The sequence below is a fragment of the Labrus mixtus genome, chromosome 1 (genome assembly GCF_963584025.1).
Source record: "Labrus mixtus chromosome 1, fLabMix1.1, whole genome shotgun sequence".
Taxonomy (NCBI): domain Eukaryota; kingdom Metazoa; phylum Chordata; class Actinopteri; order Labriformes; family Labridae; genus Labrus; species Labrus mixtus.
Window position 1 is genome coordinate 18,695,383 of NC_083612.1, and position 25,178 is coordinate 18,720,560.

General features: G+C 39.3%; 3 protein-coding genes across 3 annotated transcripts in view; 1 reads left to right on the forward strand and 2 right to left on the reverse strand.

The window, feature by feature from the left end:
• Nucleotides 1-25,178, reverse strand: part of LOC132973396 (large ribosomal subunit protein P2-like) — a 133,272-nt gene that overhangs the window by 16,973 nt on the left and 91,121 nt on the right. The window lies entirely within an intron of this gene.
• Nucleotides 376-16,345, forward strand: slc22a31 (solute carrier family 22 member 31). Its single transcript, XM_061036593.1, has 9 exons — nt 376-890; nt 5,597-5,700; nt 6,377-6,531; nt 10,668-10,836; nt 11,474-11,619; nt 12,606-12,714; nt 12,881-13,095; nt 13,628-13,739; nt 14,206-16,345. The coding sequence occupies exons 1-9, from the start codon at nt 468-470 to the stop codon at nt 14,648-14,650; spliced, it is 1,878 nt and encodes a 625-aa protein (XP_060892576.1). The 5' UTR covers nt 376-467; the 3' UTR covers nt 14,651-16,345.
• dpep1 (dipeptidase 1) lies at nt 15,822-24,066 on the reverse strand. The gene is made up of 10 exons (XM_061036606.1): nt 23,790-24,066; nt 23,438-23,564; nt 22,008-22,140; nt 21,734-21,884; nt 20,444-20,513; nt 19,888-20,064; nt 18,452-18,536; nt 18,285-18,360; nt 18,030-18,165; nt 15,822-16,954 (listed from the first exon to the last, which is right to left on the reverse strand). The coding sequence occupies exons 1-10, from the start codon at nt 23,915-23,917 to the stop codon at nt 16,772-16,774; spliced, it is 1,266 nt and encodes a 421-aa protein (XP_060892589.1). The 5' UTR covers nt 23,918-24,066; the 3' UTR covers nt 15,822-16,771.

Genomic DNA, 25,178 nt, shown 5'->3' on the forward strand with positions numbered 1-25,178 from the left:
TTTTAACGTAGCCTACGCTTACTACGGGCTTCAGAAAAGTAGTCAGAAATGTTCCTTAAGCGATCAGTGCTGTTTTTTATTTTCTGACCTGGCTTGCAATGCTTTATTCAGGTAATAGGCTAAGAAACAAACTTGATTTCAGACTTGACTTGAGTGTTAAGTTTTGTTTCAGCTGATGTGAAGTCAAAAGTTCATCTTTTATCACGAAGTCACACTTTATGTGTTCAATCATCACATTCACTTGGATCTTACCCGGAACCGTCTGCTCCCCGTGTTGTTTAAGGTGACTCCGGAGTGGCCCAGAAATGAGTCATAGAGGATGCAGGGTAGGTGTGTCATAGATTGATCTCCGAACCTCGTGTAGTCCGATCCTCAGATTTCTCCACCCTTCTCTGCTTTCTCCTCCTCCTCGCGCACATACCTGCTGCTGCGTCTCGCGGCTGTGGAGTGCGCGCACTCACCGCGCAATGGCCCCAGACTCATCAACCACCCGCTTTCAAATGGATTACGAGACGAAGGTTTTCCCTCACACCGGCGGATATGGACGCTACAACCGAATCGTGGTCGTCTTCAGCTGGTTCCCAAACTTCGCTGTCATGCTTAACCTTTTTTGCGACGTTTTCTACACCCTGATCCCGGACTCGTACCACTGCAAACCAGACCCGAACCTCCTTCCCTCAACTTTCCTCCTCAGCAACTTCACCGCTCAGGGATACCTCAACCTCACCATCCCCTGGGTGAGCGGAACCGGGCTCAGCCACTGTGAGCTGTTCAAGTACCCACCAAACACCTCGGACCTTTCGGAAAATGTACCCAGGCAGAAGGTGTCCTGCACCAAAGGGTGGGAGTACACCCATGTAGCGGGACTGCAGAGCAACTTTGTCACTGAGGTAAGAGACTGCAGGTCATTATCCAAGTCTGTGTGAGAGTTTCACTTAAGTTTGGACCTCTGAAAAGCACCGGTATGAAATGAAGAAAGTAAAATCAGATTACGAACATTTTGAATTATGATAGGACCGAGGAGCTACGTCGTTGTATCAAAACAAGCTTTCATCCCCAGGTTGTCGGTTTCAAACAATTTGATTGACCTTACCACTTAGCGAGGAGTTCACTGTTTCTACAGAACTATTTCTAAAACCTTACAGACACATGTTTCCTTGGTTGGTCACTTTCACAACTATTTTAATTTGTTGGCCTTGCTCCAGGATGGTGGTTCAGAACTGGATTTGTTCCAATTCCCGCTCATTAAAAGCCATTTTTCTCTGCTTGAAGCATGTGTGGCCATGAAGATGACTGTTCACAGCATGCAGTCAAATATTTGCCCATGTTGAACACAGTTCAAACTCACTGAGAGCTGCTTTCACTCTCACTCGTCTGCTGTCTGCCACTCTGTTTCCCAGGGCCTGCAGTTTACAGCTCAACCAGCACTACTTCTAAGACAACATAATGATAGTTCATGTGTCTGCATTTGAACTGGATTGTGGACTTTGGTGTTTGCATCTAAGATCCATTTTAACTTTATCTTTCTGAGAGACTTTCCAGCTGGATATTGATTCCCTTCTTACAAACTTTGACTCGTGTTTCCCACTCAGATGATTGGTTTAAATGCGTTGAGTCTTGTTGTGCAGCTGCATGTGATGACAAGCAGCAGGAACTTGTTTATCTTCAGCCTGTCGTACTGCGCTTGTTCTATTCAAGGATCCATCCCAGTCTGCAAATATTGATAATCAGACTTCACATGTGTACATTACATCTGTGACTGTGCAGCATTTTGAAGCATGCATTCAAACTACAGCGGTATTATTTGGTTTACGGTCTCTAAACCGTTGTCCTGTAGAGAGAGGGGGGGGTGACTATCACGAAAAGGACATTATGGGTAATTGCCCCTCAACTTCTCCACTGTGAGCTGTTCAAGTACCCACCAAACACCTCGGACCTTTCGGAAAAAGTACCCAGGCGGACGGTGTCCTGCACCAAAGGGTGGGAGTACACCCATGTAGCGGGACTTCAGAGCAACTTTGCCCCTCAACTTCTCCTTGGGGTATTGCATCATGGATTTGAGGAAATACATACTGGCAGTGAGAAGACTTTTCCTCCTTGTGCTTGGAAGTCTGAGGCCTTACTGTTGCTTCCTGAGACCCTGAACACCTCCTTCCACAACAACAGTTCCTCTGCCATGACGTCATTCACTGCCCCAAAGAAATAATGTAATAAAGAAAAAAAGAATGGATTACACAAGCACTCATTGTCTTAAAATACTATTGTTTAGCATTATATAATAAAATGAACAATCATTGTTCACTATTCTCTCACAAGTAGGAACTGGCATTATAAGGACTTACAGATGGGTCTTTCAATCTTAAAGCAGACTCTGAATTGACAAAGGGAAATTGATAAAATCTAGATTTAGGACATTCATTTGTATTTTTATTAGACATTTCCCTGATTATTTTGTCTTTACTAAAATAATAACATACTCCAACATATAGGCACACTTAATATATTGCGTCCAGAGGTTTTGAGAGAGAATTGGGGACAAAATAATTGTACATAGTTGTGCCAGAAGTCCTCCCTTGGGATAAAGTGATTTCTGTTAAAAATTGTAGTTGTGAGACCTTTTTTCCGAAGTTAAAAAAGCACTTTTCTAGTCTTCTGACTACTCAAAGTGCTTTTACACAGTAGATCACATCTACCCATTCACACACTGATGGCAGAGGTTGCTATGTAAAGTGACAATCAGAAGTAACTCATCCCATTCATACGCCGCCGACGAAGCAGTGGGTTAAGTGTCTTGCCCAAGGACACATCGGACATGTGGCTGCAGGATGGGGATCAAACCCCCGACCTTCCAGTTGAGAGACGACCGACTCTACCAACTGAGCCACAGCCGCCCCAAGTTCAAAAACATAAACGTTTTCTGCCTTATGTGAAGCAGTTTTTGTAATTTACTGCAGTCTCTGGTTGAAAATACTGTGAAAAGTGTCACAAGGAGGAGGTCTCAAATCTCATGATGGCATGTCATGCAAGGAGGGTAAAGGGACAGTCACCAGTAGGCATTCTAGGTATGAGAATTGGTTTTGGTTTTGAATATAGGAAATAATAGTATTGGAACATTTTGTATTCATGTACTCATATTCCCAATGTTCCCAATGATGCCCTTTATTAAAGTCTCCTTAACTGAAATACTTTAATCTCAAACTTTGAAGCCACATATCTGTAAAATGCTCAAAGAAGGAGAAGGGAGGGGGTAATAATATCCTTACATTCAGTGATACTTTCCAGATGAAGAGCTACTGGTATGTTCTACTTTGAGCCCTACTTTGTCGTAATGTAATAAAACTGTCAGCAGACATCTTAACTCAATTAGAAAGGACATGGTCTACATTCCTGCTTCCTCACAACAATCTCTCTCTGTTAGAGACTTGACTGGTAGCCTGATATTCTCAGCATATTAAACACTAAATGAGGATGAATATAGCATGTTAGCAACAATTTGCTTGCTTTGCCCTTTTAAGCCTTTGATTGACTTATCCTCATAATTAACATTATTAAGCACTCCTCAAAGGATATTTGGTGTGTGTTTTTTTATATACTGGAAATCACATGTACTGCTGTTCACTTTCTGAGGCTAACTACAAGTTATGAGTCAGATTCTATGTAGCATATTCTATGTTGCTTAAAGCGAACGTGTCCTTGTTGCAATTTAAAAGTTGGTTAAAATGGGTTATTCAACTGAAATTAGAATATTGTTTCTTTCACAGAAGCTGTAACAACAGATTTTGAGTGTTAAAGCTGAGTAATCTGGGTGTGTTTTAAAAACAGCAGTTCATCTTGTCAACTGCACCACTTCACTGTAGCGATGCAAGTTTTGGCATTTAAGAAAGTTCACTGGTTATATAACTGAGAGTGGCTACCATATCTCAACCAAGTAATAATTCTTTAAAAAAAAATCCACTGAAACACTTAAAGGTAGAGTCAGTAGAGATGTTTGTTGGAGCTTGTGAACACAACATTCAAGTTGGGCCCCCCACTTGGGCTCATCATCATCAGAAGTGCATGCCCCCTACAGGGTTAGCATGTATGTTTACTGCTTGTACCTACACTGCAAGCTGTCTGAGAATACAACATTTGTTGTTACGGAAAAGCCGATTGTTTAGCAAGATAGCACAATCTAACCGCTGTTGTTTGGCACCTGCATGTCCAACAGATAGCAGGCCAAGTCCGCGTCTGTGGCCGAATGCCAACCAAAGGTTCAGGTTGGAACAAGCTTTATCCACTGAATATATTTTTCTCTTCTGTGTCCACCACATTCTCCAGTCCAAAAGGCGTCCAAGCACTGAAATTAATCCCCTCCCAAACTCACCTGCATGCTGTCATTGGCTGGGGGAAACACACCAGCTCCCCGCCCAGGAATGTCCCAAGTTAACCAAGACATCAAAATACAGGCGGAAGACAGGGTCTTTTAAGGGGGTTTCACCACAGAGGGCCATAAGATTCCGATTCCGATTCTTTATTGTCCCACAAGGGGAAATTTGTGTTGCAACAGGAGCACACAGAAGACAAGAAACACAAGGACAACATCACCATAAAACATAGCCTAAATGAAAACAAATTTTAAAAAATCAGACAGCACAAAAAAAAAAAAAAGGGAATTCCTACCAAATCATTAAAGTGATGATTGAGCGACATTACTTAATAACTTATAAGTCTATATTTACCTTTTTAGGAAAAAGCTGCTGACTCTATTTTAAAGTCTAAAATATGTCATATAAAAGGTCTTCTTATCTTTGTTTCATTACAATCAAAGGATAACAATATTTCCTATTTTCTAACTGTCAAGACATCCCACAAACAAACCAAAAACCTAACCCAAAAAATGAACTAATTAAACTTGCTATAAAAACTTGCTATATTGCTAAGTTATTCCTTTGCTTTATCGAGCTTATTTTCCTTCATTACGGTAAACATGGGCACTGTTCTTTATTTTTATCTTATAAACACCATCCTGCAGCCAAAAACATCTACCACAGCACCAAATGTTTACCAGTCTGCTGCAAATAGTCCACAACAAATGCTCTGTGCACTTTGTTTGAGTAACATTTGGTCAAAGCGACACTGCACAGATGTTAAAGCTACGCCTGAGCCTATTTTAAGAATCAAACTAAATAAATGTGAACTGTTTTTAAGATTAAAGAGTTCAGTGTCAACACAAACAGATGGGTTTGGTGCTGGCAACCACAGATTAGGTCGGATGTGCAGTCAGTATGAGGTAATATCTTCACCGTTTACTACTAACTGATTTTAATTAATAACTATTATAACAACATCTTTCTAGATTACTGAAATGACTGATCACATGAGCACTGGTATAAGCGATTTAATAAGTAAAACTATAAGTTCAAGGAAAGCACAACCAGTTTTTTTCCCCAGTTGGTTCAATTTGTGTTTTTGGTGATGCACTCAGAACATTTTAAGTTATGTACAGCAACTTTTTTCTTATTTCAAATGCCCTTTTTGTACCAAGTCAATATTAGCCTCAGTTTTTTTTTAGATCCAAAAATGTGTCAATGTAAGTATTTGTCTTTTTTTTTCTTAGTGGAATCTGGTGTGCAGTGACTACTGGAAAATCCCTTTGCAGCACATCTGCTTCATGACAGGATGGATTGTGGGATACATCTTCCTTGGTACACTGTGTGACTGGTGAGTAGCCCAGTGATGAACTTTTATATGGAGGTGTAAATTGTTTAATTTAATCAACAATTTGATCATTTAACAAAACATCACCTCAAGTTGTATGGTTGTCAGAATGTCTTTTCATAATCTGCTAATAATATGTGCTCTGCCTTCATTTAGCTTGCATCTCTACCCAATTGTTCCAGGCAGCTTCAATAGCAACGATTCTTCTAAACATTATTAATCTACCTTTTATAGCATTTATGACTTAGTGTAAAACAACTGCTTATGCTGCCAACCTATGTTAGCGAGCTAGGCTAGCTTGTTAGCTTAGTTTATGAGTGAAGAGCCAGTGTTGAGAGTGTTAGCTCCTGTTTTCTGGCTGAAGGGAAAGTCTCGGTCTTTTTAGCTACGTGTCTCTCCCAGGAATATATTTGAACTCAATCCCTACAAATTAACTCTGTTATCTTCTTCTGCTTACAATGTTTATTTTCTTCTTTAAAGTTACAACTACTAAGCTACTTAACTCACTTCAGAGATTCAAAAAAGGTGAAACTACAAAACCTTTACTACAAATGAGTGGAGTTAAAGATTACACATTTGTTTAGTAATGGACACTTTGGAGCTGCATAGTTTTTACTTGTGGATCTTTCTTGACTAAAAGATCACAGTGAAGTCTGACTGCATGTCATTCTGTGTTCAGGTTGGGTCGTCGTCGAGTGTTCCTCCTCTCCCTCAGTCTGTCCAGTCTGTTAGGGGTGGCCGTCTGTTTGTCCAACAGTGCGGTGGTGTTTCTGCTGCTCCGTCTGTTTCACGGCACCATGCTTGCTGGGGTCTTTTTGGCCTCCTACATTGCCAGTGAGTATCCTGCATATATGAACGTGTTTAAGTGTTCGGAGTGTTTAAGTTTTTAATAATCTTGATCTCAACAATCAGGATTAAGATTTTTGCCATGATTAAGCAGACTATGCTTAAGTAATGAAACTGTTAAACTTTCTTCATTGTTATTCAGCAGTCAAGATCTCTGGGTGATTAAAACTAAAGACAACCTCATCTTCCTCATACCCCTCTAGCAACAAGTTCTTAAATTATTTCATGAAGTACTTTTGGATTCCTGCCTCGAGTCTATGAGTCATTCACTGGCACTATGTGTTATGTCATGTTTTAGCCCTGTCTGTTTTCATTTGTTGCAAGAAAATTTAATGAAGATGAGCAAACAATTATAGAGAAGCACAACAAAAATACCCCCAATAAAACACAAGATTTAGCTGAGAGTGCTTTACTTGCTGTTTGAATTTAACCTTGCTTTTATTCTGAAATAAAGTAAGACCTTCTGATTGATCGAAGGTTATGAAATTAACTTACAAGAAAAGTCTGGGTAGAGAAGCAGCGTACAGATCAACAACGGACGACTTTAGCATAAAGCTTTCATCAGTGTTTATAACATTTACTCAACCATGGAAATAGAAACTTCTTACGGATCAAAAAGGAAATGATGACGGCTAAAAGGAATGGTAAAAAGGTTAAATGTTTGATGTCATAAGGTGGATATTACTTTTGACTCGTCACCTGAGCAGCCTGAGAGTTTTTTTAAAAGTGAAATGAGACATTAAAGGTGCAGCGATGTCGTTCTTTTACATCACTGTGACTACAGGGAGACACTGCAGAGGGACAAAGGGACAACATAGCATGCGATTAAAAAAAAAAAAAATGGTGTGTAAATGTTGCATGTTCCATGTTATATGTGATATGAGATGGCAGGACCGTCGAAACATCTCATATCTACAGTGAGATTGATAATGTCCTATTTTTAATAAGTTTACTGTTTTTATCCATCGTACAGATATTAAGAAGCTTCAGAAACATGAAGTTTAATTGTTGTTCCAAAGAGTCAAAAGGCATGACTTTATATATATAATTTAACAACATAATGATCAGGAGATGATCTGCAACCTTTAAAGACTCTCATTATCTCTAACTTTGTACCAAAGATACTGTTGCTGATAACATTAAGATATGAGAGATAATTTAATAACTGTCATATCGTATCAAGGAATCGGATAAGGCTGTTTATTTAATGATAATAAGCCTAAAGGGGATGCACAGAACACACAGAAAACTACCTGTGATAGAGGACACAACTCCCTCAGTGAAGACATGAACTTTCAGGCATGATGCTTAAACTCAAAAGGCGATGGTTATCTGGATTAAAGCAAAACGTTTTCATCTTTTAATCTCATAAGGAAAGAACAAGAACAGCTGTTCTTTTCATTTCTTCTCCTGTTTAAGTTTTTTTTTTTTAACATTAAGACTCATGCGTCTTCAATTAATAGTTGAACATTAGTATTTGTCATCTCTAGACTCGCTCCTGACCTTTGAATCCACAACGGCTACAGCTCTTATTTACTTAGCGATTAACCCAAAGACAATTCAGTTGGATTATCAGACTATGTCAACTTTTCCTCTGAAGGGAGAGATATTTTCAGTTGCATTACACATGGAGGAAATCCTGGAGGCTTAAATACACCAACCTGGTGCCAAATATGTACCACTAATGCTCGAGCCTAATTTTATACAAGAAAAAAATAAGACTTTGTCTATTAGACTTAATTGTTGGACTAAGACATAACAGTACAATGCCTCTCTATTAAATTTTATTTTATTTTATATTTTAGAACAAATGTGTCATGGGTGAAACAGAAAAGCTGCTCACAGCAGCATCAAATTTCACAAACCAAAAGTGACATTAAAATCTTTGTATGAACATTTTGTGATCTTTAGTGTTGTAATCCTTTCATATTTCTGTGCTGGTTGATTTGGTGGCGTCTGTGGTCACTGGTATTAACAGAAACTACAGGACTCACTCCCTGAGCAGCCATTTACAAGAAATATAACAGAGAAGCAACTTTTGTTTCTCTTTACATTGTTGTGATGAGAAGTAGCTTACTAATAATTGCAAACATGCTCTGACTCCATTGTGCACACAGTGAAGCAGTTTTGAAAAAACAAATACAGGAAACACAGGATTACATGTTTCATTGTGTCCTCTGAATCCCCTGTGTGATCCAAAGCTATTTGCATCCTGTGCAGGAATGGTCGATCCTGACACTATAAATAACGAAAACCAATGTATGGAGATGTAATGGCAAAATGTAAATGCATTGCATGTCTATTGGTTAAAAGTGCCTATTAAAAATGGAAATGTGGTTTTGATTTTAAGAGAAACCTAAGGATTATAATTGGCACTATTTGAGTTGCAGGCTCGATTCTCTACGTGTGTAAATCTCTGTTGGTAGAAAACAGCGTTAAAAAAAAACAGTAGACTAAAACAACAAGTAGAAAATAAAAACTGTATAGGAACAGTATGTTATGTGAAATGTGGATACCCTCTGTTCTTTATTTAATCATTTTAAAAATGTGTCATTGGATAACCACTGGGCTACATGCTTCACGTACTCTACCAATATGTGAACATTTTCACTTGCATCAGTCCTTTGGTTGGGAACATGTACGGCAGACTTATTTTGTGTTTTGCTCTCACTGACTGACAGTGGGCAGCTGGTCGGTTTAACTTTACTCCTACCTCTCAGCTGTCCTCTTTAAGGGGGTCTCAAGTTTCAGTGAGCTCATTGGCCCTCATTCTTCAGCATGAATGTCTCTATGATGAGATGTCTCTGACTGGTATGGATACATATGTGTTTTCTTCCTGGAACTGTCCAAAACAAGAGTTAGGGGGCACAGGAATGTCATTCTGTTAGCATATTTAGAAACTGTACACATTCCTGTGTGGGAGGAGATGGTCTGACGTACATTCCTGCAAGGTCAGGACTAGATCGAGTCCAGACTTGTTTTTTTTTTCGGGCTGGGATGGGTAGGATGAAAGCTCAGGAGAAATTGTTGTCCTGCCAGCACTGCTCCTCGTCAGAGAGGATAAAACACTAGCAGGTCAGAACCCAAGGCATGGAAATGAGCATGAAGTAAGCTCCTATTTTTCCCTCTCTCCCCTTCCTTCCTCTCAGAGCTTGGAGAGGAAGGAGGTTAAAGGTCAGGAGAAACTCACACAGCTGGTCACACTCCCAAAACAAGCTTGCATCAATACCTGAGGTCAGGAGAACTTTATCTCCTAGCAGCTTTATCTAGCTTGTTGAACCTTGCATTTTGGTATTTTTCCATAGGCAAAGTTTAAACCTTGCAATCAAAGGGTAAAGCTTGTTGTAGTGAAAGAAAAAGAGGCCTTGCGGTTATGTTGCGCGCCTCATGTACGGAGGCTGTAGTCCTCATTGGCACGACCGTGGGATGGATTCCAACCTCGGCCCATACCCTCATCCAAACATTTCCTGTTTCCCTTCAGCTGATAAAGGCAAAAGGCACAAAAACTAACAACAAAAAAAGATGGTAAAAGGAAAGTATACTAAAAAAATATGTTTGCTGATCTTGTTAAAGCAATTGAGGTTATAGGACGTGTTAGAGATATGAACATGAACTTCATGTATTTGCGTTTTATAATCAATACAAGAGGTTGATTTTCCAGTCATGCCTTTAATTTGTATCACAGAAGACAAATCTTAAAAGCTTTATTTATATTCTTCTATTTTATTTAAGATGGATTTTGGTGCTTGTTATGTCTATAGAGAGCCAGGACAGTGGATATATTTGGCAATCAGAGAGAGAGAGAATGGGGAATGACATGCAGCAAAGCGGCCAAAGGTTGGATTCAAACCCAGGCCACTCGCTTTGAAGACTGTAGCCTCTGTACGTGAGGCCCGCGAATTAACCACTGGGTCACCGGCACCCATGTTGTCGTATTTGCTACAGTATTTGTTGTGACCTGTGTTGGCATGAAATGTGAATCATCCAACAAACCGTAGCCTCATGTGTAAAGAGGTTCATGACAGGAAATTGATTTGTTTTGGACGGATGTATTAGTTAAGCTTCGGCTGTGTTTGATGCTATCTGTGTCCTCTCTTTGCTCTCTGTTCCCTTCCTTCTCTCAGGGTTGGAGCTGTGTGACCCTCCTCATCGTCTCATGGTTGCCATGATCAGTGGCTTCTTTGCCGTGTTCGCAGAGATGCTGTTGCCGGGCATCGCTGTTCTGTGCCGCGATTGGCCAATTCTGCAGGCTGTGGCCACTTTGCCTCTGCTCCTGCTGCTTTCCTATTGGTGGTGAGTCAGGTGGCAAAATGTAACATGCAATAAGAGGACTTGTGTATGTGTATTTGGTGACGCATTAAGGGCAGTTTATTAATTTGCATGGACACATGACATGTTGTGTTACAGTTTGGTCTGTTTTACATATCTGATGATTGGAGTTCCTTCTTTTTCAAGCTCACACCTTTTTGTAGCCACAACTGAATTCACATGCCATCACATCTTTAAATACATTGTCGTGCTTTCAAAATCCTAGTGAACACCTTCAATTTTAAGTCTAGATATTCATTGAAAGATTCTTGTTAAGTCCTTGAGATGAGCACCCAGAACTCAGAGAACTGAAAATAAATTTGAAAAAAAAACAACAACATAAGTACAGTTAGATCAGGCAATAAGATGCATGAAATTAAATCAGAAATGCGTTCCTCTTGGAAGAATATGTGTCTCTAATCTAAGTTATTTGTGGAATAAGTCAATTTAAAATACCTTGCGGTTTAGCTGATGATATGACAACCTTTTCTTTTTTTTCTTAGAAAAAGAGTGAAAGCAGGTTGTGCTCGTGTTCCTCCTCTCTACCTCCTGTGTTAATGTTACGGAGAATGTTTACGCCCCATATCTCTTTGAGATATGATAACAGAGTTGTTTTCTTTAGCTGTGCATCAGTGTTTCCGGAGTCTCCTCGCTGGCTGCTTGCCACAGTTCAAATCCCGCAAGTGAAGAGGAGCCTACAAGAGTTCTCCACCAGGAACGGTGTTTGTCTGCGAGATGAAATCTACCCTGGTGAAACTCTGCTGTCAGGTATATATACACACACACACATACATACAAGAACACTTAATGCCCACCCACAATAATCAAGTTTTGGGGAAAAACCCCCAAGGTATTTCACCTCTTGTATAATTCATTCAATTTCAGATATGCTTGATCATTTTGCTCTTTTCATTCCTCTGGCCTGAGTTTTACCTGAAATAAACCTCTAAACCAGACTGAAAATAAAAACAGACAGTGCATCTCACATTTTGTCATCAACCAAATCCATCTTATACACAGATGGTTGAATTACTGCTTTTTTTTTTGTTTGACCCGAATGCCCCAGAAATTGCATTTGGGTGTTATTTCTGCTAAATCTTTTTTTTATTTCAAGTATAAGAGTGAGGAATCAGTCCTTCAAATTCTGTAATGTTCTGTGATATGAGAAAAGAAGTCTGGTTTGATTTAGCATTACTTTGGCTGATTTATCTTCTTTATCTTTCTCACATTTAGGAGAGAAAACAGTGCAGTATCATTAAAAATATGTGTGACCATTGTTTAAAAATTTAACAAACACATTGTTTAAAGAGTAACTTAACTCCAGCACTGCCCTCTCTGTGTAAATGACATACCTGTTTCACATCACACCACACCTGCAAGAACTGATGGGTGTGGTCAGAATGTCCTCTGTTGACCTGTAACTAAACCAAACAGTGTTCAGTGAACTCGGGGGTCCTGAAGTCCAGCTGTTTTTCATTGCACTGAAAGTTACACCATATTAGATTTCCGAGTTACCCTGGAGGAGTGTTAAGAAAGAGTTCAAGAGCCATATTTTATTAAAGGGGAATTGACATGGCTTCACTTCTTACATTTGCAGCCTTATCCTGCCATTGCCATTTTTTTTTTTGCAGTTGTAATAATGAAAGTATCAATTTAATCCTCTCCACTGATACATTTCAACTAGCCTGAAAACATGGGCTCAGTTAGCATTTCCTGAATTCCTCAGGTTTTCTAACCTCTCTGTGTTTCTACAGAGATTGATTCAGCATACGGAGAAGACTGTCAGCCAAAGTACTTTTCAGTTCTGGAGCTGCGTCGGACTAATGTTATCTGGAAGAACTGTCTCATCCTCAGCTTCACACTGTGAGTTTTTTATGCAACAAAAAAAGATGTCACCTGACAAGTCCATGCAATAAACAGGACTTCTTAATCCATGTTTTAAAAACACTCCCCTCTCATGTTAACAGTCATTTGCAAAGTGTTGTACTTTGTAGATGTGAATAGTCTAACACTCTCGCCCCTCATTCAGTTTCATTGGAACAGGGATCCAGTACTGTTTCACCAGAAACCTGCACAGTTATTCATCAAACTTCTACTTCAGCTACTTCCTCCGAGTGATAACAGGAGCACTGGCCTGCATCTTCATCTGTGTGTCCGTCAATCACTTTGGTCGGCGTGGTATGCTGCTGCTCTCTGCCATCATAACTGGACTGTCATCACTGCTTCTGCTCGCCCTTACTCAGTGTAAGTCACATCTACATTTTCTACTTCTTTCAATCCCTGAAGCCCCAAAATGATTCCTTGATGAACATCAACATGTCATTGTCTGATTTTCTGTGTAAGCTCTTGCCAATTGTAAGCTGTTTTTTTTAAACCAGCTCATATAAGACACTGCCAACTTTTTTTTTGTCAGCTAAGAACAGCAAGCAAGCAAGTCTTTTTTTTTTTAAATACAGGTAATCATATTGTAGAAATATAATTAAGGCAGAAATGTATTTCTTGGGTTTGCATCCATTTTCATTATTTTACATGCAAGTTGCAAAACAGGTGAATGAAAGAAAACAGTCAGTTATTGGTGATGAACTAAACTAACTTGTAATGAATGTATTTTCTGCTGCTAATTGATTTCAGTCAGTAAAGCATCACTGGGACCACTCACATGATTTTGTTTCTTAAAGTAGAACTAGAAATGACAATAGAGTGGATTGGCAATATCAAATTACTAATGATATATGTCTTAACATATATATTTTAAACTTGCCCTTTTTGTCTGCAGACCTGCGTGGAGGCCTGGTGTTGGTGCTCTCTGTTGTGGGTCTGCTGTTCTCTCAGGCTCTTGCCATGCTCAGTGTGTTCTTTGCCTGCGAGGTGATGCCGACCGTGGTACGGTAAGTGTCAAAGTAACTAAAGAAGAAGATGTTGTTGTTATGTTAATTGAAAAAAAAAACAACAACCATCTAAATCATCATATCTACGAGTAAATCTATTGGAGCTTAACCCTGAATTAGGTTATTTTGAATGTGTTTTTGTCTGCTGCTTATAAAAAGTACCCTGCACAATGGGCTCCTGCTTTAGGGACTTTTTCTGAAAACTAAAATGCCCAGCTTTTTAAGAACATTATTTATCATTTTTGTGCTCAATGTTCTTATATTTCTTCTGAAAAAACAATAGCCGAAAGCTAAGTGCTAAAACACAGGGTAGGGAAGTTGGAGAGTGTTGAAATACACAAAAAGGCAGAAACAGAATTTAATTTACCACTCAGTTTGTAATTATAACTTACACTTGTGTAAGTCCTGCTGATAATAAAAAAAAATCTAATCACCTCTTCCTGCTCCTCTACCATCTCTCTGTCAGAGGTGGTTGCCTCGGCCTGGTGCTGGCATCAGGTTGTGTCGGCATGGCAGCCTCCTCCCTGATGGAGCTCCAGAACAATGGCGGCTACTTCCTCCACCATGTTATCTTCGCCTCCTTCGCTGTCCTCTCTGTTCTCTGCATAATGCTCTTACCTGAAAGCAAACGCAAGCAGATGCCAGACTCCCTGAAGGAAGGCGAGAGCCAGCGGCGGCCTCCTCTCTTCCTGTCCCGGCCTGACAGGGACAACCTGCCGTTACTGTGTGCCCGGCCTCCTTTGTCGGAGTACAACCCGGATAACTATTCCCGACTGGTCTCTGCCACCAGGAGGATGTTGACTAAAGATAATCTGCCTTATAGGATTGCTGTGCCAACACACCCCCCTCTCCTGTCAGACAGTGATACTCAGGAACAGGAGAATGAGACACTGAGAGAGGTTGCATCCTAGCTGTGTTTACCCCCCTCACCCTCATCAATACAGACTTGGATTATCCCTCTTTCTCCTTCAAGACATACCTCTACATTAAGACAGAATGACCATCCTTCCCTGACTTTTGTCTGAGTCACTGGCTTTTTATAACTCAGCTGAAGAAATGTCATAAACCTGGATTTTAAGATTACAGCAATTCTGTTACTTTCTGCAAGAAATATGTCTCCTCATCTTGTTATGAAGCTGTTACTATGCTGTGGCATTTTTCTCAACTGGATCCAGATAATGCACTGAAAAACTAGAGGCCTTCATTGCTTGCTTTTTTTCTGAGCCAAACCACTGTGAAGGCTACAAAAGTCAATTTTGAAATCCAACATTTTTTGTAATGGGTCTGTTTCTTAGTGGTATAATCCTTGCAAGATTTAACACCTTTTTAACTCTGGCCTGGACAGAAATGACTGGCAGACCGTGTGGAGCCATCCAGACCAATGTGTCAGACTCCAGTTTCACCAGTAGAGCACTGTGAACAGTGCTGCAGCTGTAGGTCATGTGAGCAGCATCCCTTTGTCCATATATTAGTAACTCATGCACTTTTCATTAACTCTGTCGGTCTGATTCATTAGATATATCTCTCAGAGCGGAGAAGATCCAGAGGAACAAAGAACACCAGACACACACTGTCGAGTCTTGTGTTATACTTGTGATGTGTACTACTAGAGGGTGCCGAAAGATGCACTGGTCGATATTTTTTGTGCCATTACTTGACATTTTAAATTCAATCGTCCACTATTTGGCAAAAATGTTGGAATATCTTCCCCACCCCACAAAAAATGGCCGTGGAAATACTGTATGAAGCTTCTCCTCCAAAGCTGAAGGTAGCCCTCTTTTTGACTTGTAAAGATTATGAAGTGATACAAAGTGAAAAAATTTTCAATCCTTCAGTATTTAAAGGAACCAAACTGAACTGAAGGGCATTATTTTATATTGGTATTTTAATAACATCTGTCAAACCTACATTTTCTCTGCTTTCACATGTTTTTCTGTATCTAATAGTTAATGGTAAGCAGTGAAGAACATTTTGTGAAGTAAAAACTGTCAGTGAACTGATTGACTCAAGGTTGCCGTGTGTGTGATGCGTGTGATCTGCTTCCATTGTGTTGTTTACAGTTTACATTTACCTTCAAGATGCTTTTGTATTTAGTGAAGTCAAATTACGTTTATTTATATAGCACATTTCAGCAACAAGGCAATTCAAGTGCTTCAACACCATATCAAAAGCATCATGACAAATAGAAAAACAAACATTAGAATCTAACATTTGAAAATCCCTAAACAACCCTTTAACCATCACAGAAAAGATTAAATATGAAAAGATTAAATCAAATTCAAAAATAAAAATACAAAAGAAATATAAAAACGTGACATTAAGCGGGGAAAAAAGACATTGAAATAAAAAAACCATCAGATTTGTAATGGTGATGTTATCTGCTCTGCACACCTTTCAATGTTATATTGCTCTGGAGTCCCCGACTACAGAGACTTATCTTCCCAATTTACACAGATTCACCTGCTGGTCTTACCTAATTGAGATTGATTTAGGCTCACACTGATCCTCTAGTTAGACAATCAAAAGTGTATAGCATTCTTACATGTTGGAACTCTATCACTGTGTGTTTGACCATCGTTGTCCTCGTCAATTGTAAAAAAAAACAACCTTTTGACATAGTGAGATGGTTGCTCACTGCAAAAGCTGAAGTCAAATGTTCCTATCCTGAGGGGGAGCATTTAATCTGTAAATGAAATTCAAAACATGCAAATCAGCACAAGTGGAGCTGACTCAGGGGCATTCCCGTCTCAGAACACTAGATGGAGCTGTATTCCAATAATAGGAACTATTATGAACTGTTCTGCTTCCTGGGAAATGAGGAAGATTTGTGTTTGTGTCTGCACTCAGGTTACAGAGTAAGACACAGAGTATTTTTCATTACACTCACATATGCAAACAGACATCTTTCTGACAGACAAAAATAATAAACAGCCAGATGATTCGATAAACTCAGCTCGGCCCGACATGATAAATGATGAAAATAACTGTGACAATGTCAAAAGGTTTTGGATCATTTTCAGTAAAGTAAGTGATTAAGCTGTTAACACGACTGCAGCTTGGAGAACGAGTGTGAGCACGAGGGCCACTGAGCTGAGCGGACGAATGGCTCCTGACTCTGGGATTTGGTACCCATAGCTCGTCCTGCACGTGTTCTTCACCTCGTCATACGGAATAGGAACATCATCTGGCTCAGTATTTTTCAGGCTGTCACGTACCTGACACACAAACAAGACTTTCAGGAAGCAGACAGAGATGCACTGTGACCAGCTGCTACTAAAACACCTTGTTTATAAAAAATTTGAATTTATAGCTCCAAACATTTGTTTTTATGCTTTGACTGATTGGTGTTATTTCCTTTCGCTTTTACCTTAATTGCTACAACCGTGAAAGTATAGAAGAAAACTACTGGATGGTCTACTTTAAAGTAAGCTAGTGAATCACATGTTGATATCTGAGGATGAAGTAGGAATATCAGAAGAACTACATACGACAATTTTAATAGCACAATGTAAAAAACTCATTAAAAAAAATCTGCATTTATTTCTGTAATCACAAGCGAACCCTCTCAAGTGGTGTAGTGGGAGAAATGAGCTTCATTTGAGGGGAGGAATACAAATCTGTGTTAAATTAATTTAAGATGTGTCAAACAAATAATACATTTACATTGTGAGAGGTGTCTTAAAGAGTGCATGCAGGGAGGCCTGCTGGCACTGGAGTATGTGCAGTCTTATCAATTACAGATGGCAGTTCAATGGGTTTGGACCACGAGGACATGAGAGGAGGGGCTCTTTCCAATGTGTAGACAAGTGCACACCAGAGAACCAAAACACCCTTGGTGTGAAGACGCATAGGGTTAGGAGGACATGTTATGACGTCTACAAGTTGCATTGATGTTTATGTGTATGTGTAAGACCAAGGGATGCATTATGCAAAAGTTCACATTTAAACACTCTGTAAGTTGGGATGAACTTGAATAGATGCAGTTTCTGTGATTCTTTGTACACAAATAAAATGTGTAAGCAGGAAGCACGAGTGACAGAATTCATCTGGACAGGTCTTTACAAGTTGGTGATAGCATGGAACAGTACGTTATAAGTCTCATGCTCAGCTGGATATGTCGATACATTGTGTATGTTTTACGACAGAGACCTGTCATAAGGTCTCTGACTTTATGTCAGACTAACTTCCTAAAGCAGCAGAAAAAGAAGACAAGAAATACTTGTTGTGTAACTGCGAAGGTCCGCAATAGCTAAACAGAGCAGTTAAGATGCACGTGTGTCTGATCCTCACCTTCTCAGCCTCACTTAGGACTCGGAGCAGGTTGTTTCCCAGAGCAGCTTTAACCTCTGTGTCAGTCCAATTTCTCCTCAGCAATTCAGCCACCACTTTGGGCACCTTGGACACATCCTCGAGACCCTCTGGAAGTCTGAGAGGAAAACACTCAGGAAATACAGTTTATATCCCAGAACAGCTGTTTACTTTTTATTTAAACACATTAGATATCTTTCAGTCTTTTAAGACAATGTTTTAATTGTGTGTAAAAACCTTGTAACACCGTCATAATCTCCTCCAAAGCCAACGATATCTGCTCCGCCCACTTTCTTTATATGGTCAAAGTGATCTATGATAAAAGCAATAAAACTGTGTGATAATATGTAATATTTAATCAGGTTTACAGTTGTTGTCATGGTCATATCAGGTAAGCTATTTACCGGCAACATCAGAGATCTTAGCGATTTTGCTGCAGGTCACATAGTCATTGTAGAAGTTAACCATGACGATCCCTCGTTTTTCCTTCTACAGACACACACACACACACACGTTACATGAAAGCGTCATGCTCTTCCTGCAGATCACAGTGTCTAGGTCAATGAGTTTTACACTGTCATTTCTGCTTTATTTGGCAGGAGTACCTTTACAGACTGAAAAAGCAGATCAAGAACAGGGAACAGGAGAGACATAACCTCGGCCATGAGATGCATTCAAAGTCCCAGTAACAGAAGTACGCAAGGATATTGACCTCTGATTTATGATGTATTACAGTCACCATGTTCTGGTTTTAACTGAGCTGCTTTTTTATTGGGTTTCTGTTTTACAGCACACACAGAAATAGTCTCTTATGCTTTACTGTTATGTTATTGCTTGCAACCTGGAAACTGTAATGCATCATTTGTGGACACAAGCTGTTCATTTACCACGTTTAAAACCCCTTGGTGCCATAAAGAGCATTTACAGGTGATATCTGAAACAAGTAGCAGCAAAGGTAGGATGTGTTCTCATAATGCTTTACAGTCATTTTACTGCAGTCAGGCCATTCACTGGTTTGTGATCCTTTGTGGGGTGTTTTCATATCCAAATTACTTCAGTGAAGTTATTTCCTTTTTAAAGTTACTGTACACTTTGCCATCAACACATTTCAGAGGTACATTTATTTTTTACAATTCATTTATAGATCACTGTGGTAACAAAGCTTCAGAATAAATTGTACATAAACTTTATAGGCACAGTAAAGACAATATACTGTTACAAATTAACGGTATATTGCCTTTTGGGATGGTGACTTCATAAAAAACGACGAGGCCCGATGAGGCATTCCCCTCCTAAATGTCCAGATTGTTTCACTTGAAGGACAGTTTGAGAACTGAAGTTGTAAAATTGTTTAAATCTTCCCTAAAATTGAAATATGATATTTAATAATAAAGAAATTAACTCAGATTGGGTAACAGAAGTAGATACATTCTTCTTTCAGATCTCTTTAAAAACATTTCAACACATTTAGATTAATTGTGTTAACCTATTTGAGGGCTTGATACATAAAATGCAAACAGGGATAAATTACCTATAAACTTTATATAAAGCAGAGTAAATACCACAAAATCGCTGGTAAAGCAGTGAAATGTTGCTTACCCGTTTGCCCGTCAAAATGAAATGACCTGCCTGACAATCATACTTCTTACTTTGAATAAATTTGGCTGATAGAACCTCTGAATTTATTGAGGTAGGATTCTTAATTGAGTATTTTACGCTGTCTAATTTTACTCTGAGTAACTCTTCTTTTACCACTGTCATACCTATGACTCCACTCATCTGTCATATGATTACCCAGCTGTTCCCCCATGCACACAAAAACACTCAGATTCATGCTCACCACTCTCCTGAGGACATCATCAGGGACGTTCCTCTTGTGTGGACAGATGGTGTAGGCAGAGGAGTGGCTGAAGATGACCGGAGCTTTAGACATGTCCAGCACCTGGTTCATCCCTGCTACAGTCACATGAGCCAGATCAATCAGCATCCCCAGACGGTTCATTTCCACAACTAGTTGCTGTTTAAGGAAAGCATGATTTTCACTTTTCTTTTCTTTTATTCATAACAATTCATATACTGTCATGACTAACAATATACAAATTAAAACATAATTTAAGGTATTTAATATGCATTACATGCGTTACGTTATGTAATGTTCTTAAATTATAGTATGGCACACTGTTTGTAATAAGGCTAAGACATTTATTCAGTTTTAATTTACAGAATTACACATTTTCATTTTTATACATCTTGGATGTAACTCAGCTTTGTCACGCTTGTAATAATCTACTCTGGAACAAAAAAACATTAAACCAGCCACCATGTTTTTAAAAACACTACTCTGAAACTTATTACAACATTATAAAATACTTTCCCATCCCTGCTTGTACACTGACCTTGCCAAATGGAGACAGCCCGTTGTGTTCAGACGGCTCTGATCCGCTGTCGACAAGCCAGTTATCCGCCCTGAGGGGAAAATAAATGTTATAATGAAAAATCTGAACTTTATGAAACAAAGTATCACGTACAGTATTTAATCTGGACACTACCTTTAAATTAAAGTTTTGTTATTTACAGGACAAATTGGTGATATAAATGCCACATGCACACACAAAAAACATTACTTCATAATTAGATTATTTTTCAAAACAATAGTGCACAACTAGAAGTTAAACAGGTGTGTAGAGAAATATACAGATACAGTTTAGGAGTTGTAAGTGAGACATATTCTTTCACTAAGTTCATTTGATTTGAATGAGCCAGGTACAGTTACAGTAAGATGGCAGTTTAACTGGTTATGGGAAACCTATTCAGTATCAAACCGTTTTTGCCTTGAGTGCTAAGAACGCTTGCAGGAAATCCCCGTAACTCCCCACACCACGACCTAAACTGACCATGAAATCTAACGGTAAGACTTCAAAACAAAACGTCCAAGCCTTACTAAAAGCTCAGGTGATATACTGAGATAATAGTGATTGAATGATCATAAGTTAAAGCTCTATCTTGAGTATTTTCAAATTTGCTCTACCTTAAAGGTGCACTATGTACTGTAGTTTTGGTCGAGAAATGTACAGATTCTGTGGTACATGTTCATAACTGTATACACAAACTGTCCTCAGAGGAAAATTTGATCCCTGTAACAATGTTTGAAGATAAAATGCTACATGAGACGTTAAGGTTGGGGCGCCCGCAGCAGTGAAAGTGTAACTCTCCTGGTAGCTTTTTAGCTCCCAACAGTGTTCCAGTGACCCTCCCTTTGAATAAAGTTTGTGTATTTAGTTCAGAATATAGCATATAGTTGTTTCACTTCTTCAACTTTCAAATCTACATAGTGAAAACAGAAAAACACTGTGTACATTAATCACACCACAGTTACAGTTCTGCTTTGAGTCTGTTATGAAACTCCTATTTAAGTAAGATTGACAAAGCAGAACTTTTTTCTAATGTGGTTTTAGGACCTTTACTTTATATATTTAAAATGATTCCGTTTCCCTGCCCATCACTTGCTCAAGGACACAAATCCCCTCCAACACACTCATTGTACTTTGATTTCAACCCTGAAGTCAAAATGTAATTCCTAGCTGATTCCAGCCGCCCTCTGTCTAAGGAGTTCAAGTTGCTTCATATTGGACATTTGGTAAATTCATTGCCTGTTGATTATGTGTTTGGCTTAAGCCTGCACTTACCACGGTGTGTTGCAGGAGTGTGTAAGTGTGAGGTAGCGGACCCCCAGATGATACATGGTGCGCAGGGTGCCCAGACTGCTGTCGATGGAGTGACCCCCCTCCACCCCGATCAGACTGGCGGTCTTGTTCATTTTGAAGGCATTATTGATGTCTGTGCAGAGGGGACATGAGGGATGGAGAGTGATATATCCAAGAAGCAGAGTCAGGCATGAACTCAAAAGAGATGACGCTGCTGAAACATGTCTGACATTGCTGTTACGGTCCAAAGTCTTACCGTCACTACTTGTGGCAAACATGAAGTCGTTTGGGTATTTTTGACACATCCTGTGAACCACATCTATCTGCTCCAGTGTTTGTCTGACTGCATCTTTGTACTGAGTTTCACAGGGAACATATGCAGACCAGAACTGTGTGAGAAATAAAGAATAATGTTTGAATTATCACATTGCGGCTTATCCAGGGAAAGTTTTTTTGACACAGAGGTATCTCTTTTACCAGAGACACGTGGTTTTGTTTTTAACAAAAAAGATTTCATCCTGTGTGCAAACAACTTTGTCTGACACCTACCGCATGGCAACAGTTGATTAAAAATAATTACATGAATGTATTTAATCTTTTTGCTTATGGTCTTTGAAGGTCACATTTAGGCATCAGTGTAAATTTCAGTGTATTTTATAACAAGTTAAAAACTTCATACAGGAGCTTTAAGCTAGCATAGTAAGAAAAACATCTTTCTGACAAGGTCATGGTAAGATTTTCTGCTTGACTGAACAAGTGTTGCAGTTGTGAAATAAGAGAGCGCATTTCCCAGATATGAAGTCCATCCACTTATCGTGTATAATTTACAGCAATCGTAGCTTCATGAAGGCACATTTGAAAAGGTTTGTGGTGTAGCCAGCAGTTTGCTGAGACTTCCTTTTCCAAGTGTCGCCTTTATTTACAATCTAGCAACTTACTTACTCACTGATAGTGAGAATATAGTACGAGAGTTGAGAGGCTATATGTTAAAGCACACTGTAAGTTGTACTTGTATACAGATGAGTGTTTTTAGAGATTAATATAAAGATACATTATTGTCAGATAAGAGCAGATGGGTCTCAGGATTGCATTAAGGCTCAAGTGTTCCTCCTCTTTTGCATGGACTGTTGTGTTTGTGTCCCTGTGCTGTTTTTATGATGTGTATTGCCTGTGCGGACCTCTGCTGCAAACCAAATTGCCCCTCATAGACAATAAAGATTTTCCAATCCAATCCAACCCAATCAAGGTTAGGTAGCTTTTTAAAACATGTAATAACATGGTTCCTAGTTCAACTAGATTGTTCAACCTTGACGAAGGAGGAAGGAGGAAGGAGGAAGGAGGAAACCATGACATGATTTCCTCGACAGGTTTGAAACCATCCCATTACATAAACACGTGACTGGCATCAGGAAAACTGATTTTAAGATGAAAAAGGGAAGACAAACTTGTTGTCAGAGCCATTAAAACATAAGCGCCACTCAAATATTTCTGAGAATCCAGGACTAATAATCAACCAATAAAATGTTCAATGCAAAACTTCTCATTAAGAGTAAAACAAGTCACTAAATGTATTTATAATGGATGAATTTTCTTGAGATTCCCTATATATTCCTTATTTAATTCAGTGATATGGTGCAATGTATTCATTAAAAAGTGCAGTTTCAGTAAATTGTATTCTGTTTGTACCTGTGCCCCCAGACGTCCATCCTTGATCTTCTTGATGTTGGTATGTGTTGAGTTCAGAGTGTGCAGATCCACTTTGTTGAGCTCATTGTTAAATTGCTTGCGAAGTTGCCACGGCAGGTCGTTATGTCTGGAAGATCAGAAAGTCAAAGATGACTCACTCATAGAGCCTTCGTACGCTGTGGTTTGACAGCAGGGAGGAGAACAGCTAGTTTGGGCTCAGCAGCAGAGAGAAGAAATTGCTTCCAGAAGTGACCTTTACAAGTTGAGAGTCTTTAAGTTGCTCACACAACAAAGAGTAGATGACGCAATTCAAACAGCACATTGACTTCATGCAATAGAGTTTCCCACTTACCCATCGATGAGAGGGGTCTCGGACATCAGTTTCAGAGCTCTGGTCATGTATGGGTCCTCAGCCGAGTTCACCACACAAGAACTAACCCAGAGTGACAAACACACGGCTGAGATAACGTTAGAAAGCATTGCTAAAACTTCCAACCACTTATCTTTTTCTCTTTGTTTCCTTGAAGTTCTTTTGCCGTAAACAGCGCTGCAAGCGAGAACTTCTTGATCTTCCTTTGAGCTCTCTATAATCCTGATGACATATTGCTACAGGAACAGACTTCTTTTCTTGCTGCCAATAACCAATCTTTGTTTTGTGTTAGTGTCTGTCGATTCAGTCCAATTCTTACTCTAGTTTTCTATACTTTTGCATCAGATTATATATTTGAACATCTGCTCATCGCTCCTCCTCTCTCTTGAGTCTGTTTCTGATTATACCGTCAGCAGTCGTAAATATAGCATAGTAGCTTTTACTGTCCTGCAAACTCTAACAACAAACTCCTGTTATCCACCGCATGTTGGCTAAAGTATATTGCACCTATTGAAAGCTTTTCTAAAGTTCACAAAAATGCTGACAACAATCCATGTGGCCTCTAAAAGACACCATAAAATGATCAATGTTCATGACGGCTTAGCAGAAGCAGCACAGAAGTTCAGCATGGAGTTACTGCCTGAAGTCAATACTACTGAGTCTGGCTTCCTGATGTCACAGCATATTATCAACCCCGTCCATCCCTCACATTTCTCTCAAAGGCTCCTAAATTACATTTGTTCAGTTTTAACATTTCTGTGCCTTATTAACAAAGAATGAATGCCTCATCAATCTCTAACAGCATGATGATCACACAAAAATGGTTATAAGTGGTTTCAGTAATAAAAATAACTTTAAAATGTGTAGTTTTAATTAACAAAACGATGTTGCAGATGTCCCGAGATGTGATGAAAAGTGTCATTTGCAGGTTGACGGTGAGAGGTGTTCTCAGGGATGTTGCCCACAATCTGACAGGTCAGTTAACGATCACAAAACATCTGTATTATAATAATAACAATAGGTTAACAAACCAGATAACAACCTAACGCAAACATCAACTCATTATTGGCATTAAAGGAGAGAGGAACAATACAATCCCTTTAAGTTGCTGGTTTGAAGCTGTGATAGGATCACTGATGGCCTGCTTACTGAACAGTGTGGGGGGGGGGGGGGGGGGGGGGTATGGTATATGGTATCCCTAATAAAAGCACTGATTTATTTCCCTCATTATCTTCACCTCCTTATCTTCAAGGCTGTCACCCCAATAAGCTAATCATCACTATTAAATCATAAATCATGAATCCCACCATACCGGGTCAAAGAGTTACACATAACATGAAGCAGTATTCATAGATAATTTACATAGCGCTT

What these genes read in the sequence shown, in the direction of transcription:
- slc22a31 (XM_061036593.1), top strand. Translation starts at nt 468, where the DNA reads ATGGCCCCAGACTCATCAACCACCCGCTTTCAAATGGATTACGAGACG. An exon ending in CTGCTGCTTTCCTATTGGTG is followed by an intron (nt 10,837 to 11,473) that starts GTGAGTCAGGTG and finishes TGTTTTCTTTAG; the next exon opens with CTGTGCATCAGTGTTTCCGG. An exon ending in CTCATCCTCAGCTTCACACT is followed by an intron (nt 12,715 to 12,880) that starts GTGAGTTTTTTA and finishes CCCCTCATTCAG; the next exon opens with TTTCATTGGAACAGGGATCC.
- dpep1 (XM_061036606.1), bottom strand. Translation starts at nt 23,917, where the DNA reads ATGCTTTCTAACGTTATCTCAGCCGTGTGTTTGTCACTCTGGGTTAGT. An exon ending in CACTCCTGCAACACACCGTG is followed by an intron (nt 20,514 to 21,733) that starts GTAAGTGCAGGC and finishes TTTTCCCCTCAG; the next exon opens with GGCGGATAACTGGCTTGTCG. An exon ending in TCCTAAGTGAGGCTGAGAAG is followed by an intron (nt 16,955 to 18,029) that starts GTGAGGATCAGA and finishes TTTGTGTGTCAG; the next exon opens with GTACGTGACAGCCTGAAAAA.